Raw genomic sequence first — 19041 nt, 5'->3', positions numbered from 1 at the left:
AGCTGGGGTTGCTGAATTCTCAGGGGGAGATTTACAGGCACTGAAGGAGCCAGCACTGCACGCAGCCTCGGTGTGCTGGAAATGGCACTCACTGATTTCTGGAAAAAGCTTCCATCAGCACTGCCAGAACTCATCCCAGAAACCTTCCCCAGGCCAGGCTCCTGCTGACTTCAAAAGGGCCAGGACGGTGCCAGCTGAGTCCCTCTGGACAAGGACAATGTCCCCAGCAGGGTGTGCTCCCCCCGGAGCGGGGCTGTGGGTGGGAATCCCTGCAGGGCTGGGAGAGGCTGGCCAAGGACTGCCTTTCCCCTGGGAAATCCATTCCCTGCCATCCACGGGCACCACCAGCCCCAGTGCTCACAGGACCGCAGACATGGCAGATCCAGGTGGGAAAAGGGAGGGAAATCGTGTTTGGATCTCTCCCAAGGACTGAGAGGAAGCTAATGCTGTGTTATCACTGCCTGGCGAATGCTGGGGTGGTTCTCATCTGGGAAAAGCCTTTGGAGCAGGAGTGGCAGCCCTGGGATGCTGCTCCATGGTTCCTTCCAGCACCCTTCCTGTGAGCCAGGCTCCCCTTCTCGCCCACTCTCAGCCTGAGCCAAAATTTCCATATCCTGCTGCTGGGCATCCAGCTGGAGCTGCCAACTGTGCCTGGGAATATCCAGGGAAAACCCGGGGAAAACCCAGGGAAAACCTGCAGCTTTCCACAGCTTGGCACTGTGGATATGTGCCATGGGGCTGGGATTTGGGCAGAAACCCTGCAGGTAGGGAAAGATGGGTAAAGTTTTTGAGTTATGGATCAGGTTGCCCAGAGAATCTGGGAATGCACCATCCCTGGCACTGTCCCAGGCTGGGTTGGACGGGGTGTGGAGCCACCAGGGACAGTGGAAGGTGTCCCTGCCCATGGCAGGTGGCACTGGATGGGATTTAAGGTCCTTTCCATCCCAAACCATTCCATGAGTCTATGACTCACCAGCAGAAGAAACCAGGGGTTATTCAAGGCAGAAAAGATTCCTGTTAATGAAGATACAGATCCAGCAACTAGCCCAGAGATCCTCTGCAAACTTTCTTATCCCAGTGGAGAGCCAAAAGGGGTCAAAAGCAAAGTCTGTGCTTGCTCTCTCTTGGATATTTTCCATCAGGAAAAGGTACACTGGGATCTCATTTCCAGAGCTGTGAACCCAGAATGTCTCCCCTGGCATGGGAGGTGGAGGTGGGCAGGGAGGGATTAACCAGGGATTGAATGTGGCACTGGGCATCCCGGCAGGGATCTGAGCTGTGCACTGGGACTGAGAATCCAGGCTGTGTTTCCAGACATTAATGGCTTACTTGTTGTCTAAGACGGTGGAAAACCAGAGAAAATCCGAGGTCCAAAGGACCTGTTTGATTCCAACAGGGCACTGTTGGTGCAGCCAGGGCTGGGGAGCCGGGCAATTCCCAAGGCAAACTGCCCCAAACCCATGGGCTGGGCTCTGGGGAGCTGGCAGGATAAAGCTCTGATTCATGGACACGTCTTTGGCTCCTTTCTTTAGGACCTCTGTGTGTTACACATGCAGACAAGCAGGAATGTCATTTTTTCCAGACTGCTTTTTGCATAAATTAGGATTGTTTGCTGTTTATCAGCTCACCCCGCCATGACCCCTCCCTGCAGCCCCAGCCCTCTGCCCTGCTGAGCCCCCACGCTGGCTCTGGGGAGGGGGAAGGCAGGCTGGGACATTCCCAGCTGCCTTGTTTGGGAGCTGCACCGAGGGTGGGCAGGTTAATGAAGCACCCAGAGCAGGCTGTGGGACGGCGGGAAGGGTTTTCCCTCTCCAGGGTGGGTGTGCCTGCCCCTGCCATCCCCGAGGACAGATCCTGGGACAGGACCGTGCCCTTGGGGTTCTGCAGCGCTGCCCGGGGGGTGTGAAGTGCTCCGTGAGGCAGCCGGGCTCCGGGAGAGCTGCTGGGCCTCGGGAGCGCTGATAAATGGGATGCTGCTGCTTCCCCTCCCACCCACACACTTCCACTTTCACTTCACATGTGGGACCCAGCCCTGCAATTCCCAGCCCAGCCATAAATAACCCCTGCAGCACCAGGCAGCCACGGGGACGGCGTGGATTCAGCCAGAACGTGCCTTATTTATCCCCTTTCCTCCTCTGGAGCTCTGGGTGTCCTTCATGGAGGGGATGTCACCCCCTGGGGATGTCACCTGTGTCCTGTTATCCTGCCTGAGCTCCCCTGACAGAGGAGACAAAGGAGAATCTGTCCAAACACCCTTGGTACAGCTCAGGAATTAAATATGAAAAGATACAGCTGTTCCCAAAGCCTAATCCTTGTCACAGACAAACTTCCCTTGACCTGGAACTGTGTGGAAAATAAACAGAGAGGTAAAGGACATGTTCATAACTCATTTCCACAAAACCCAGCCTCACTTCTCTGCTACCGGAATTTTTCCCTCTGCTGCTCGCTCCCGTAACAAAAAGTGTTTATTAAGGTACAGACCATTTTGCATTGGTTTGGATACACAAATAAGGCATTGAATAATATCCAGTATCTGTTCCACTGGGAACACCCCACACCTTCCGTGCCCTGTGGGAGAACCAGGATAACATTTCCTTGGCTGAGGGTGTCCCTGGCATTCCCGGGTGGGTGGTGGGACCCAGAAGGGCTCAGCTCCCACCTTGGCCCTGCTGGGGCCATGGCACCAACCACGGAACCCTGCTGTCCTTGTGTCTGTCAGCTGATGGAGAGCACAAAGGTCACTTTGAGCCTGGGAAAAGGCCTCAGGAAAAGGAGAATTTCCCAGGTTTATCAGCTCCCCATGGAACCCAGCACAGAGAAATCTCTCCACTCCTACCTCATCCACGTCCTTTCTCCTCCTCCTCCCCACACAGTGGCATTTCTGACGGGAAGAGGTGTGAGCCATGGAAGGAGAACCCAGGGATTCAAAGGATGAGCTGAGCTGGGCTGGAGTTGAGCCATGAGTCCTGAAAAATGGAGATGGAACCTGGGATCACCCCTGGGGAGCAGCAACTGGGTCATGGGTCCAGCTGAGACCTGTGCTGGCCACTGCTCCCTGTCCTGGGGGGAACAGACCCCTCGAGGCCCCCAGGACCACCTTGAGTGCAAAACCTGGGCTCTGCCTTTGCAGCCCCCTCCAGATGCTGCTCCAACCCCCTGGCTCAGGGAATACGGGATCATTTGGGCTGGAAAATCCTCTGTGATCATCCAGGGGTTCCCAGCGTTGCCAAGGACCCACCACTGCCCTTGTCCCCAGGTGCCCACCCACTCTGTAAAATCCTCCAGCAATGGGGCTCCATCCTTAGGAGCTTTATCACTTCTCAACCCTTCCTCAACACTTTTGGAGTCACTGCTTGCCAGGAAGGAGGAATTCCAAACCCAGGACACTGAAGCCATCACACTCTGCTGTCCAGGCAGGGCCACCTCCACCACAGACCCCTCTGGGTGCACTGGTGTCCTCAGAGAGCCACCAGCAACAGCAACAATTCCAGCAACAACAAGAATTCCAGCTTCCCATTCATCCCCAACCCAGCTCAACCCTCATAAGCTGCTGACTGTTTTCTGAATGGGTTTTATGTGACATTCTCAGTGCAGTGCTAATCTCATTTTTTGAACAAGAAGCTGCAAAGGGAAGCAATGAAATGATCTCAGTCCAGCCCCTGCATTTTTACACAGGCTCGAGAAGTAGTTGACTTTTAAAAAAATGTCATGATTTTTATCAAGGCTTTGAATTCCACCCTGCCAAAATGCAGGGAATATTTTAACAGAGAAAAGAAAATAAAAATATCTCTTGTTCTTTTTTACCCCCAATGCTAATAGTAAGTTTAGTAATAAAGAGCAAATGATTAACTGGTTGCTGAATTGGTTTTGAAATCTGGCCAGATGTGTTGAGCAGGAATTGTTGGCTGATAGCATTTTTATAAATCTGATCTCTATTTATGCGCCTGCCTGGGAAAAGAGCACTTCTGAAATCTGGCTTTATAGTCCTCGATTAAATGATTCTGGATGAGGATTTTAATTTACAGTTTGAAGAGGGTGTGTGTGATGAAATCCTCGCTGTTTTTTTGTCTGAGTGTATCAGACTAATCAGAGATCCTTCTTCCAACCAAGAGGCCAAATTCTTCTTACAATGGGAGAACTTGGGAGCAAGGACTGATTTCCCAGTTAATATTGACAGAAATGATAATTAATTTACCTTGTTCTTGCAGCTTTCATGACTTTGTTAATGGTGTGAGTAGGGCAGGCACCTGCACAGAGGAGTTTGCAGTGAAAATATTCACATTGGCCTCTAGAAAACGAATCGGATTTTGTGCCAACTATGCAAAATCCACAAGTTTGCATTTCAAGGGTGCAGTCTGGAGATGTTCTGCTTGGAACTTCCTCAGAGATGTTTCTTAACAGCAGAGTTAGAGCTGAGTGGAAACTTCTCACTTCCTCTTCCAGAGTGAAAATGTGACCAAATCTCAGAATGCCAGAATGGATTGGGTGGGAAGGGACCTCAAAGCCCATCCAGTGCCACCCCTGCCACGGCAGGGACATCTCCCACCATCCCAGGCTGCTCCAGGCCCTGTCCAACCCGGCCTTGGGCACTGCCAGGGATCCAGGGGCAGCCACATCTGCTCTGGGCACCCTGTGCCAGGGTCTGACCACCCTCACATTGTTATTGGTGTGATTTGGGTTTTCTCACCTCTGTACACATCCATGTATTTTTATCCATGTGGATAGAGATGAAAATGGAATTTTTCCCCACACCGTTTCTCACTCAGTCCTGACACCTTCAGATATTCTCTGTTTAAAGCCTGTTTTTCATGGATCTGGTCTCCCTTAGAAAAGTGGGATGAGCCATGGATGGGCCAGTCCATCACAGTTATCTTGGCTGATGTGGAGGAGATCCATGTGCAGCAGCTCCTAACCAAAAAAAGCATCACAAAAGTCACTTTGGGGGCAGTTTAAGCATTCAGGATATTCCTGTGCACCCCAAATTTTCCTGGTTTACTTCATACCCTGCACCTTCACATCCAAGGCAATGGACATCCCAGATCTGAGCTCCTGTCTGATCCAAGGGTAGAAAAAGCTTCTTCTTCTGCTTTGGAGGGCAGAAGTTTCCCCTTAGCTCGGACATTCAGCACCCTTGGGCTCCATGCAGGAGGAAATTCCTTGGGGTTGGTCCAGAGGGATGAGCTCTGGTGCTGTCCCCGTTGGCTTTTGAGGCCAGGCAGCTGCAGAGGGTGTCAGCACCTGGGTCCCAGATGTGCCCAGCTCTGAACATCTGGGCACAGGCTGTGAGTCCTGTCCCAGCACTGAGGAGGGGCAGAGGGAACGTTTCCCTGGGCAAAGCCGCCATGGATTTCCAGGCACAGGCAGCTCCTGATCCTGCTGTGCCAGCTTCTCCCAGGGCAAACACTGGGAAGGTTCCTCCAGCTCAGGAATCCCCATCTTACTCCCTTGCCCCGGGGTAACACCACAAGCAGAGGCTCAGGAGCTCAGGATCATTTTGTTGGTTCCTTTTCTGTTTTCCCAGAGTAAGATGGAAATGGTGATCCATGAAGGGCTCTGGAAGCTCATTACAGGCAGCTTCTCCCCTTTAGTGATTTATGATCCACAGCAGGGATCTCTCCCTGGAGAGGCACTGGGGGCTGCAAGGGAGTGGAGTTGGGGTAGGTGACAGACTCAGGACTGGCTGCATTTTCCCCAGGTGATCCACCCCCACCGCCCAGCTCCTGCAGACAATCCAGGACCATCTCCAGCTGCAGCCACCCTCACAGGGATGCTGCTCTGAGCTTCCATCCCAAATGGTGATGAGGATTCCCAAGGTTATTGGGAAAGGGGATATTTCTGCCAACCCTGATGTGCTGCACCTTTCAACAGGAGGCTGAGTGCCCCCAAATTTAAGCAGCCTGTGACTGCAGAACCTGTGAAACACCCCCAAGACATCTCCAGTTTGGTGAAACCATCAATAACAGCGGCAGGGAAACATTAAGGGATCACTTTATTTTTTATGAGCACCGAGCAAACCCAAAGCAGCTGCCATGGAAAGTGCAATGACTTTATGATCAATTCCATGAGCTGCCCGAAATTTAACCCAACTTTTGTTGCAAGCTGAAGCAACTGCTTTGGGTGACTGATGTGACAGCAGTGAACCTGAAACCAGGCAACCATGTGGAACCTGGTGATCTTCACGGTGCCTTCCCACCCAAAGCATCCCATGACTCTGTGAATCCTTGCCCCAGCCTCCCAGCTGGCTGCAGAGCCACTCCACAGAGCTGGAAGTGTCTGGGCTGCTGCATCCCAGCACCCCCTAAGCGCAGCATCCAGGCAAGGACATCTTGCTCGCAGCTGCCAGAGGGGTTATCCTGGGAAGAGTTGCCCAGATAAAAATTGATGGCTGAACACATTCCACTGCTTTGGAGCTCAGATGTGACAGAGCCTTTGTAGCAAAGCCCAGGAGGCTGGAAACTTTCCTGAGGAGGTGGAACCCTGTAAATAATTTCCTGTGTTAAAACAGCTACAAGAGGGAGCTGTGCCTGGTGAGTCCAGCAGGTAACAGATTTGGGCCACCTGGAGCCGTGTGTTTCTAAATTCAGGGCTAAAGGAGAGATTCATTCATCATTTGGGTGCTCCTGAAGGACCTGGGAATAGTTTTATGTGCATAAATAATGTGGGTTTTTGCAAATTTGTCACTTTGTGCATTTTAGCAACCTCCTGGTCTGGGAGGGTGGGACAGGAGGGACCTTTATCCTGTGAACACTTGTTCGGCTCATCTGATTTCTCTGGGGAACATTTGGCAGCAGGAGATGCCACAGGAGCCCTGTGCAGGCAGAAATTATCCACGTGGGAACAAACACAGTTTTGGTTTGCACTTTGCAAACATCACCCAGGCTGTGCTGCAGGAGTGTCCAGGAATTATTCCTCTCCCCACACACCGACCCTTCAGCAGTGACAGCACTCAGATGTCCAGGCTGCTTTGTGTTTTTTGTGAGGGTGCTGCTAAATTCCCTGGAAATCACTCCCTGTGCAGACACCCTGCAAGCAGAACCGGATGGTGTCAGTGCAGCGAGGGCTGAGCCCCGTGCCCGGGGCTCTTTGCTGCTGTTCTGTTCTGGTTCTCTGTCAGGATCTCCAGGGGAAATCCCAGCAGCCGCTCCCGCCTCCCATCCGGCCCCGGAGCAGCACACGGGGAACTCTCGGTGCCCGGGCTTTGCCCCTGCCGCGGGCTCGTCCAGGGATGCTCACGGACACAACGGGACGGGATCCGGCTGCAGCCGGGTAGGATTTCCAGCCTGGAGCCCTCTCCTGGAGGAAAAGGCAGCTCTGCTGCCAGGACAGCGGGACAGGGAGACGCGGGATGGACACACGGCCTCCTGCACCCGGATTTGGGAGTGCATCTCGCGTTGGGAGCTCCCTGGGCAGGCTGTGAGGAGGAAGACAGGGGTGTTCGGCGAAGGCAAGCGCAGATCCTGCTCTCGCAGAGCCTCTGGATAATTCACAGGGGCGTTAAAAGGAGTGAGATCACTGCGGGCTGTGTTTGTGCCCCCTCCCTGGTCCCGGCCAGCCCGGAATGTGCTCTCCTGCCCTTCTCCTCCCTGAAGAGGCCCCGGACACTTTCAGCACCTGCCTTGGGACCGGGCTTTGGAGAGACAAGGGCTGGGACCATCCACCCCTGTTTGAGCTGAGCGGGGGGCTCCCGGTGCTGCCCGAGCCAATTCCCGCTCCAGCTCCTCAGGGAAGGAGGCTTCCTTCAGCCTTTGGGGCTTTAAAAGCAAGCAGCGGCTACCAGGGCGTGGTTTTGGTTCCAGAGGTACATGCCAGGGGTCTGCAGGGTTTGCAGCAGGGGCTAGGGATAGGGCACAGAGCAGAGCACAGAGCCCAGGAGCCGGCGGTGCCCCGGACACCGTCGGGGTCAGGGGTGGCAGCGGTGCCAGGGGCCCTTCGGGAGGGAATTCTGCCACGAGGCAGACCTAGGCTGGGATTTGGGCACCAGGGCTGCAGAGCCTCACCTGGCCGTGCTCTGCGAGCCTTCATCTGGTCCCTGGGCAGGAACCAACTCCTCTCACGGGACTTTGGGGCTGCAGCAGCACGGGCTGGAGCCTGGGATGGATTCACAGGGCACGGGAGCCGCGGCCACTGCCCAGCGGGGCTGGCGGGGCGCGGTGCCCCATGCCAGCTCCAGGCAGCGCTGGTTTGTCTCCCCGGCGCCGTGACATCGGCCAGAGGTGGCTCTGGGCTGGCTGGCGGCGTTCGCAGCGCCCTGGCTGCGGGGCTGACCACTCCCCCTCCCTTTGAATAGCAGCCCTGCCTCGAACACTATGGTATTTCCATCCTCCCCGGCTCTGGCGCCGACAGCTCCAGGTATCTGGGAGGAGAGCGGACACAAGTGCGGGAAGCCGTGGAGAATATAGAGGTTTTCCCCGGGTCCTTCAGCCGAGCCGTAAGTGGTGAGGGGAGAGGCTCTTTGAACTCTTTCGGGGGTTGGAGGTACCTGTGGGCATTTTCAGGACAATCAGATCTGGTTTGTGGTGATTTATTTTTCCTCTCTCCGTTTCCAGTCTCACCCAGTAATTGATTTGTGTCTTTGCTACTGCAGGATCTTCTGTAAATGTCTCAGATGATGCTTCCCTTTCAAAATTTATATATATATATAATTTGGTACATAAATTTTATATGGAGATTTAGGAGAACATTATTATTTTCCTCATAGAGGTGGAAGGCTGTGCACTGGCATTAGTACAGTGAATTAAATTTGCAGTTCCTTTGCTGTTTTGAATTGTAATTTGGTTTTGGTGTGATTTGTTTTGGTTTTGCTGTGAGGGAGGGGAGACCTGAGATGCCTGGGGTCAGACAGACAGACCCGGGGCCAATTCCTGCTTTGCAGGGATGATTGGAAGGATTTGCTGTGACCCGTCCAGGTGTTTTCCGTGGTGATGCCATCCCCTAAAGGGCCCTGAGTGCCACAGGTGCCAGTGTTTGCCTTTGGGAGAAGCTGCAGTGTGACAGCGCCAGGGACGCGCTGCCGAGGCGCTGCCACTCCTTGGGAAGAGCAGAACCCTGCCCACCCAGCCCAGGCAGTGAGAGAGGGAATTGTGAGTCCCCGAGGAGTCCAGCCAAGGCCTTCCCCCTTCCCATTCGTCCGTAAATCATTGATTTGCATGTGGCCACTCAGAGTCAGCGTCACCATCAGCTTCCCATCCTGCTGTCAATGACACCTTTGGGGGCTGCGGGCTGGGGCCGGCCCTGTGTGCTGCTCCAGCCCTTCCCGGTGCCCACCTCCAGCCTTTCCCAGTGTGCTGCTCCAGCCCTTCCCTGTGCTCTGCTCCAGCCCTTCCTGGTGTGCTGCTCCAGCCCTTCCCGGTGTGCTGCTCCAGCCCTTCCCGGTGTGCTGCTCCAGCCCTTCCCGGTGTGCTGCTCCAGCCCTTCCCGGTGTGCTGCTCCAGCCCTTCCCTGTGCCCTGCTCCATCCACTCCCGGTGTGCTGCTCCAGCCCTTCCCGGTGCTCTGCTCCAGCCCTTCCCTGTGCCCTGCTCCAGCCCTTCCCTGTGCCCTGCTCCAGCCCTTCCCGGTGTCCTGCTCCAGCCCTTCCCGGTGTGCTGCTCCAGCCCTTCCCGGTGTGCTGCTCCAGCCATTCCCGGTGTGCTGCTCCAGCCATTCCCGGTGTGCTGCTCCAGCCATTCCCGGTGTGCTGCTCCAGCCATTCCCGGTGCCTCCCGTTCCACTGGCTTTGCAGCTTCCCCTGCCTGCCGTGTAAATAACATTCTGGCAAGGCTGATTTTTTGATTTTCTCCTTGCCCAGGGGCTGGGGCTGTGTGGAAGCCAGAGATGCTTTTTGTACCCCAGCACTGGGATGTGTGGGTCCCTTGTCATCAGGCTCACCACAGAGCTTTTGGAGGGGGCGTGTGCCCCTCCAGGTCACAAAACTTTCCCCTCTGGCAAGCTGAGGGACAAAGACACCCCAGGTAACCCCACCTTCCCCAGTGGTTAGGAGCCCTATGGAGGAGCGGGGTTTGGGGGGAATTTCCGAGCGGTTTGGGCAGGCTGGTCCAGGTGTCCTGCTGAAGGTCCCACAGGGATGCTGGGGCACTCCCAGCTGGGCTCTCCAGCCCTGCCCAAGCCCCTGTGCCACGGGAGTAGATGGGGGAGGTGTGACGACTCAGGCCCCAGCCCAGGGCAGGGATCCCTCTCTGAACTCTGGGACACTGATCCTGCTCTTTCCCCTTTTGTCCCAGCTGAGGGCCTGGCCCATGGCGTTGTGCTGTGACTACTGCTTCACGGAGGCAAATTCATGAGTGAAATAGCAGCTGACCTAATGAACCCTCCCTCCACATCCTCCTGCAGTCGTCAGTGGCTGCTGTGAGCCGGGGCAGAGCGGGGTGATTTAATGGCAGCAGCTCTGGCATCCCACCTGAACCCCCTCCTGCCTGCGCCCTGCAGTCAGCTCCTGTGCAGCTGCTGGGGCTGCTGATGGGGGCATCATCTCAGCTTAATTAGCAGCTGAGTAATCGATGAATGAGCAGAGAGCAGGAGAAACACAGACAAAAAGCAATTCACAACAAGCACGGAGGGCGAGGTCTTTGTGAGCCTGGGCCAAACTTTAACCACCCTGGCACTCTCCCACTCTGTCACCCATTCCAGCCGGGGTTTGTGCAGCCGGACGGGAAGGCTGAGATCCCATCCGCTCTCCCCCAGATGTGCCAGGCACAGGGGGAGGGGGGAGCCCCTCGCTGGAGCAGGCAGGGATGCGCTGGCAGGCGGCCCCTGCCCGGTCCTTTGCAGCGAGCTCCTCACGGCGCTCAGCGCCCCGGGGGCTCAGAGCCTCGGCCCCTCGCTTCCCCTGGTGGCCTTATCGCGGCCCTTTAACCCCCTGCAGTATTTACAGCCGCGCACAGGGGCCACCGCTGCTGCTCTGTTGTTCACTGCAGCACCACCCGCTGCCCCTGCAGGACACCGCGTGCTAACACTGAAGTTATAAAATCCTAAGAGATGTGGGGTTACTGTGGCCCATCCGCTAAAAGCCGCGGTTGTAAGTGTGCAAAGCACGCTCCTGTCACTGCCCTTCTCCTGTCACCGCCCCGCTCCTGTCACCGCCCCGCTCCTGTCACTGCCCCGCTCCTGTCACTGCCCGCTCCTGTTACTGCCCCTCTCCTGTCACTGCCCCGCTCCTGCCACTGCCCCTCTCCTGTCACTGCCCCATTCCTGCCACTGCCCCGCTCCTGTCACTGCCCCGCTCCTGCCACTGCCCCTGTCCTGTCACTGCCCCGCTCCTGTCACTGCCCCGCTCCTGCCACTGCCCCACTCCTGTCACTGCCCCGCTCCTGTCACTGCCCCGCTCCTGTCACTGCCCCGCTCCTGCCACTGCCCCGCTCCTGTCACTGCCCCGCTCCTGCCACTGCCCCGCTCCTGTCACTGCCCCTCTCCTGTCACTGCCCCACTCCTGCCACTGCCCCGCTCCTGTCACTGCCCCACTCCTGCCACTGCCCCTCTCCTGTCACTGCCCCCTCCTGCCACTGCCCCCTCCTGCCACTGCCCCTCTCCTGCCACTGCCCCGCTCCTGTCACTGCCCCCCTCCTGCCACTGCCCCGCTCCTGTCACTGCCCCGCTCCTGTCACTGCCCCCTCCTGTCACTGCCCCTCTCCTGTTACTGACCCTTCCTGCCACTGCCCCGCTCCTGTCACTGCCCCCTCCTGTCACTGCCCTTCTCCTGTCACTGCCCCGCTCCTGTCACTGCCCCCTCCTGTCACTGCCCCGCTCCTGTCACTGCCCTTCTCCTGTCACTGCCCCGCTCCTGTCACTGCCCCCTCCTGTCACTGCCCCGCTCCTGTCACTGCCCCGCTCCTGTCACTGCCCCGCTCCTGCCACTGCCCCTCTCCTGCCTCACGGACGCTCCCTGTGTGCCAGGGGCTGATCGATGGGAGGAGGTTTCTCAGGTGCCAACAGAACAACAACCCCCGGGAGCGGGGCTGGCAGGGGCCTGGGCAGCGCCCGCGCCCCGAGGGTTAAAGCCCGGCGGAAGGATGTCATTTCCAGCCGCTCTCTGCCCCACCCTCTCAAAGATGATAAATGATTACTTGATGCAAAAATGAAGTGGTTATCGCTGGGCAGCTCCGGGTCCGACAGGCAGCCCGGGAGGGTGGGGGTGTGGCAGGGGCTGCTGCAGGTTTTTAAAGCCTTCATTCTCCTTCTTGAAGCCAGGAATATTTTGGTGGGGTTGATGATGCTGCCCCATCCTCCTGGCTTCTCATCAGACCCCATGGAAAAGGAATTTTCTCGGTTTATTGGGATGGAGGAAAGTGCCCAAACAGCCTTTGGTGGCTGTCCCAGCTGTGCCACCCCGCAGTGACACCTTCCTTCCCTGGGTGCCCAGCTGGGGCTCAGGGATGGGGCTGAGCTCCTGCAGCTCAGAAATTGGGGAACAGTCTGAGCCTCAGGACTTTGCAGCAGAGCATTAAACATGGATGGAGCATTAAACTGGAAAACAGAGATTGGACTTGTCTCTGCCACTGTGACATCTCTCCACTTCCCTTTTCCTATCCTTAAAAACCCCATAAAACTTAAACATTGCACAAAAATACTGTGAAGTGTCTTTATATATCCAACAGAAAAAGTTCACTTTACTCTAATATTCATTAATAACACCTTCCCAACTTCTGCAGGGGTGTGTGTGTGTGTTAATCATGAGCACAAACAGCTTTTCCCTTTTTAAACCAAGCTTGGTAATTGACTTAAAATTAAAAAAAAACCCTCAACCTTGTAAAAGAGGAGGGATGGATGTTGAAATGAAATTAAAATTTTAATTTAGTTTAGAAATGGCCCAAGAGTATAATAGCTTTGACTGGTACTTGATCAAGTCCCACAGTAAATGCTGGTTCTCCCACACATGTTTTCACAATAGGACAGGAATAATAAGAGCAAACAATAAGGCTGAAGTCAAGCTGTTAAGTCATTAAAGATTTTACCAAATGGTTCTGATTCCCCTCTATTTACTAGCAGCTCTCAGCAAGCTGTGGCTCTGGATTATCGTGATGTAAATCTGCAGTGATTTCCTCAGTACCAGCCAAATTACCTGCCTGGAGAGCTGCAGCCTGGAATGGAGCTCATCCGAGCTCCCTGACAGCATCCAGGGGAGGAGAGGAACTCTTCGGGCTCTTATTAGAGGAAGCTGAAGAGAAGCAAAATATCACTCAGCCATCAGGGAAACTTGCTGACAGTGAGAGATGTTTTGGGCTGTGAAGTAGTTTCCTCTGGGAAGTGGTGGAAGTTCTGTTAAAATTAGCCTGGACAAAGCACAGCAGAGCCCCCTCTGTGCTGTCTCTGCCTCCTCTTCCACGCTTGGTTTTCCAGAGCACAATTATTCCATGCACAGGATCTGCTCACTTGCCTTTTCCAGCAGGGCTTGTCACCTACTGGGTGCCATCCCTGCCCATAGTGGGGGCCTGGAATGGTCCCTTCTGGGATTCCTTCTTTGGGAATTCCGTGATTCCAGGTCCTTTTCACAGCCTCCAGACTGTGTTTCTCTGTTCTTTGACCATTGTCACCCACAAAACCTGCATCAGGTTGGGGAACTGATTTAATTTGCGTTTAACCAGGACTTCTCTTGAACCCACAGATATGGGGATGCAAATTGTTGCTGAGTTTTGTGTTGTGTTCCTGCCCCTCTCTTGTGCTTTTTAACAGCTCAGCTTGGAGGGGAAGAGAAACCAGAAGGCAGACTGGCTCTAAATGTCTTGGAGCTGCTGTCTAGAGATGCCAACTCACCTCTTGTGGGCTGGTGTGGGAGCTGCTGGGGCTGCTTGGCAGCTCTGGTTAAATCCTCTTGCTGTTCCTTGCTGCGTGAGGCCTGTCCTGGGTGTCAGGATGGGTTTGGTGCTGCCGATGTCAGTGCACACCCGCGGCCCCGAGCAGCAGCGTGCGGTGCCTTGCTGGAAGGTTCAGCCTGAGAAAGATGCAAATGACACCCAGCGAGGCATGAAGGGGCTCTCGAGAGCTGCTGCAAGCGAGGTGCCTCCATCAAAGGGGAAAAAACCCCAAACCAACCCCCAGCTGCCACTGCACGAGCTGCAAAGCAGAAAGCAGAGCTGCTGTTTGACTGCTCTTGGGCTGTGGCTCTCACCCTCGGACACGTGGGAGTCACTGTGGCAGTGAACAGCCCCCAGCCCTCTCTGGCTCCATTTCACCCTGTCTGTCTTGCTCTGTTTGGCAGCATCAACCTTTGCTTTAGGGCAAGATCAGCCCATGTTTGCCTGAGATGGTTTCTGTGTGCTGAAGGCTGGGGTCGGGTGTGTGATGGGCTGGGACTGAGCACCTTGCCCTGCGTTAGGGGGTGCCCTCCATGCCAGGGATGCTCCACTCTGGAGGCACCCAGGGCCAGGTTGGACAGGGCTTAAAGCACCCTGTGTCATTGTGGTTTTTGGACAGCATGGAATAATGACATGTCTCTCATTGTGATGCAGAAATGAGAGCAGTCTTTATTCTTCTACATTCTCTTTTTACAGTACTTGGGTGCAATTCATGATTGGTCCTTAGAGCCTACACCCTTCTGTAAACACCTTTTCCAGTAAACATGTTGGAAAAACACCACCTGCTGATGGTTTTCACTGCCCAGGGATTGTCTTGTTCTTCTTTGAGATTTTCCTAGGCCAGAATGAGAAAGCTGCTGGCCTGTGTTTCACACAGAGCCTGGCAGTGCCTGAAGCCCATAATTAACACCATTGTCAGCCCCACACTGCCTGGTCTTGTGGAAGGTGTCCCAGCCCGTGGCACAGGGTGGAATAGGATGAGCTTTAAGTCCCTTTGAACCCAAACCTCCTGTGCTCCCTCAGGGTGCAGCAATGGGCTCCGTGCACCTCCTGCCTCACGCAGCTGCAGCTGCCCCAGCTGCAGGGAGATTGAAGCCGAGGCGTTTTAACGCCTCACTGGGGTGGGCTGGCAGGGCGTGCACAGATGCTGGGGTGAGTTAAGGCTTCTCAGCCACACTAACTCACACTCGCTGCGGTTTTGGGTACAAAGAGAAACGGGCTGCTTGCTCTTCCACCACACAGGGGTAGTTTTCAGTCTCGTGAATTAAAAAAGAGAAGTTTGAAAAAAACCTCTGCTGGTGTTGGAGGCAGAGTTAGTAATAAGCAGCAGGAAATGATGATGATAATTTAATACCGTGCACATGCAGGTGTTTTGTGTTGGGCCATTACTCACAGGGCACGGGGGAGATGCTCTGGGGGTCCCTGTTTGCTGAGGTGCTGAGTGAGACAGAGCCAAAGCAGCTCTGCCCTTCCCTGGGCGTGGGGAACTGCAGAGAGCCCCGGCAGCAGCACAGCCCCCAGGGAAGGAGCAGAGGGAAGGCTGGGAGAGGATCCCAGGGCCTCCAGGAGCTGTTCAAGAGTCCAGTGTGGAAGTGGAGGCTGGAGGAGACAGGGTTGTGCTGGTTCTGCTGAGAAGAGCTGAGCACAAAACATTTGGAGCTCGAGTCTGATGAGGGAGATGGGAGAGGGGCTCAGCCTGGAGAAAAGGAGGCTCAGGGGGCCCCTCTGGCCCTGCACAACTCCCTGTAAGCAGGGGGCAGCCAGGGGGAATTCAGTCTGCTCTCCCAGGGAACAAGTGATAGGAGTAAAGGAAACAGCCTCAGGTTGCACCAGGGGAGGTTTAGGTTGGATATCAAGAAAATTTCTTCACTCAAAAGTTTGCCAAGCACTGGCACAACTGCCCAGGGCATGGTGCAGTCACCTTCCCTGCAGTGTTCAAAAATGCGTGCAGTGGCACTTGGGATAGTGCTGGGGCAGATTAGGGGTTGGGTTGGATGGCTCTGGGATTTTGTTTTAAGATACCTCAGCCAGGTGTTGGCAGCTGCAGTGGTCAGAGCCCAGCGCTGTGCAGGAATGCAGAGGTGCTCCCCAGCAGCTCCAGCTGTGCCCCCAGGGAGGTTAGAGCAGCTCCTCTGCAGCCCCAGGCTGGGAGCAGGATTCCCTTGGCTTCAGGTCCCATCCTGCCCAAGCCCAGGCTGTTCCCCTTCCCTCCTTCCCCCAGCACCCTGAAGTCCCATCCCCAGAGCACAGAGCCTTGGCCCTGCTCTCTCCACTGGCATTGCAGGGAGATGGGGAGGAACACCCACACCTCTGAGAACAGAGCCCCGCTGCAGCTCCCCCCTCAGCCACACAAACGGCTCATTGATGATTAAAACTCAGCTAACGAGCAGCTCTGCCACGAGGGCTTGCTCAGGGCAGTGAATCCCACGTGAGGAACGCCATGTGGGACTGCAAGGCAGCGATTCAGCAAGGGAAACCCAAACTCACGTACAGAAACAGAGGATATGTCCTGAAAACAGCAAAGTTCTTTGTGAGACAGACTGGGCCTGACAAAGCTTTCACAGGAAAGGTGTTGATCTCAACAAACTGCATTGTTGGGGTTTTTTCTTTTTTTTTTTTTTTCCTCTCTCAAAAGAAAAAAAAAATTGGCAACAATTTCCCACCTATTCTCCAGCAGAGGAAATATGATCTCATCTTCCATCAGAGCAGCTCTCTCAGCCTGCAGGTGATAATTCATTCCCCATTGTCAGGCTCTCTCCTGGTTACACTCCTGCATCTGGGTGCTGCATTGTTGACACAACCCCTCTAATCACAATATTTCCTATTAAATCAAGATATTTTTCCTTTTAACTTCTCCAACCCAAACTCCTTAAGGTGACAGCCTGCTCCAAGCTTTATACAGCTGTGGAAAGCATGGATTTAGCTGGTGCTGTCAGTTTTTGTGGCATGGAATCTAATGCTCATCTCCATCCCTGCAGGCACCTCCACGATGATGAGTTATTACATGGACACGACCATTGGCAATGCAGCTCCCTATCCTTTGGCTCGGCCTGGAATTATGGTAAGGAATGGACAGGACAAGGGGAAATGGCCTTGCACTGAATCAGGGTGAGCATAAATTAGATTTGAGTAAGAAATTTACCCCTGGGAGGATGGGCAGGCCCTGGCACAGGGTGCCCAGAGCTGGGGCTGCCCCTGGATCCCTGGCAGTGCCCAAGGCCAGGCTGGACAGGGCTTGGAGCAGCCTGGGACAGTGGAAGGTGTCCCTGCCATGGCAGGGGTTGAAGTGAGTCTTTAGGATCCCTTCCAATCCAAATCTTTCCATGACTCTATAAAAGACAGGAACTGGGGCCGGTTTCCTACCCCAGCAGTTTCTCTCAGGTTGCTGTGATTTCTCCAGCCCTGACCCAGCCTGGTGCCATCTCCTGAGCATCCAAGGTTTTAGGCAGTTCAGGGCAGTCCTGAATTCCAAGCGTTTACCCAAAGCCTCCCTGGCCCTGCTGAGCCTGCAGGAATGGGATCGTGCATCGGATTTCCTGCGCCCATGTCAGGATTGTCAGGATTGTCAGGATTGTCAGGATTGTCAGGATTGTCAGGATTGGCAGGACTGGCAGGATTGGCAGGATTGGCAGGATTGTCTGCTGCCTGCTCCCCCTGCCGACATTCCCCTGAGGTCGGTGGGATCAGCACGGAGCAGGGCAGCGTTTGGGAAAGGTTCCCGTGGTTTTCTGGATTTTTGGGACCCCTCTGGTGCTCCTCTCCCGAACCAGCTCTGTTCTGTTTGCAGCTGATGGGTGGCTGTGTGTAGTAAAGGCTGGAGTGTGATCTTGGGACAGGTTGGGCAGGGATTTGAGACTTTTTTAGGAAAATCAGATCCATATTTAGGGAAATCTGATCCATATTTAAATAAATCAGACCTATATTCACAGAAATCAGACCTCATTTAAAAAAAAATTACATTTTTAACCATTTGTCCCAAGAACTGCTGAGCGTTAGAGGTCAGATAAGCTCTGGGCTGACACCTCAGGCTGCACAGAACTTGTGCTAAAACCCAACATTTTCCCCAAATCGGGAAGAAAAGCCCACCCTGAGCCATGAAATATTCCTGAGGCAGCTCCACAGCTTTCCTTTAAATGGTTCTGAGCAAGCATTTGGCTTTTCAATATTGATTTGCCATCAAGGAAATCCATTCCCCCGCAGGGAAATGGTAACAATGATAAAAAATTCAAACATCCTGCATTTATTTATAGGAATGTGCATGGTATTGTCCTCTTCTAGGGAGACAAAAAAATGCAATGCATTTATTGTATGGTATTTGTGTGTCCATGGTACATATATAAATAATGGATACACACAGATGCACATAATAAATATGATGTGTACATATATATACACACACTATATACATAAATACATATGTATAAAATAGGTGTGTACAAAATAAAATGAAAATTGTATCCTGGGACCATTTGTTAAAGCTTTGTTCCCAATCTAAACAAATCTGTTTCTAAATACCTCTATATCTATGAAATTTATTTTCTTTATAAAGTATAAATTTAGCTTCATATACAATTTTAAAAAGGTGTAATTTATTACATGTTTATTTATTACCTTATTATATTTACATATATATACACACACTATATACATACATATACATAAATATATATGTATATAAAATAGTTGTGTACAAAAGAAAATGAAAATTGTATCCTGGGACCATTTATTAAAGCTTTGTTCCCAATCTAAACAAATCCATGTTTCTAAATACCTCTACATCTATGTCTAATAGATATATTTTCTTTATAAAGTATAAATTTGGCTTCATATACAATAAAAATAAATGTGTAATTTATACTGAGTTATAAACAAGGATTACATAGGTGTGGGTGTATAAATGCTTACATCACACATATAATCAGTACATCCATAATGTATTATGTGTTAACACATAATAATACAGTATATTATGTAATGTTTGGGTAACAATACATTATATTTATACATTATATTGCATCTGTACATTTCATATACCCATGTGTGCATGCCACATGTATAAACATGTCTGTGGACACAGCAATAAAACCAATGTAAGTATAAATAACCCAAATATAAATAAAATAATCCCGAATAATATCCCTATAAATAGGAAGAGGAACATAAATATGGCAGTGACCAGGCTCCCCGGCAGTGCCTGGGCAGGGCTGTGGTTCTGCACCCTCTGGTGACCCCCTGACATTCTGGGGGGTTTTGGG

The 19041-nt window shown here is 53.3% G+C and overlaps 1 protein-coding gene across 2 annotated transcripts in view; it reads left to right on the top strand.

The window, feature by feature from the left end:
- The first annotated feature begins 8296 nt into the window (after positions 1-8296).
- The window catches only part of ETS1 (ETS proto-oncogene 1, transcription factor), a 78917-nt gene continuing 68172 nt past the window's right edge, over positions 8297-19041 (top strand). For both annotated transcript variants that reach the window (XM_063417778.1, XM_063417776.1), the window contains exons 1-2: positions 8297-8428; positions 16765-16847. In XM_063417778.1, the coding sequence (XP_063273848.1) occupies positions 16776-16847 (72 nt within the window). In that variant the 5' untranslated portion in view covers positions 8297-8428; positions 16765-16775. The remainder of the gene's footprint in view (positions 8429-16764; positions 16848-19041) is intronic.

Source organism: Prinia subflava, chromosome 22 (assembly GCF_021018805.1).
Source record: "Prinia subflava isolate CZ2003 ecotype Zambia chromosome 22, Cam_Psub_1.2, whole genome shotgun sequence".
NCBI lineage: Eukaryota > Metazoa > Chordata > Aves > Passeriformes > Cisticolidae > Prinia > Prinia subflava.
The sequence above is the reverse complement of the archived record's forward strand: the minus strand, read 5'-3'. Positions and strand labels throughout refer to the sequence as shown.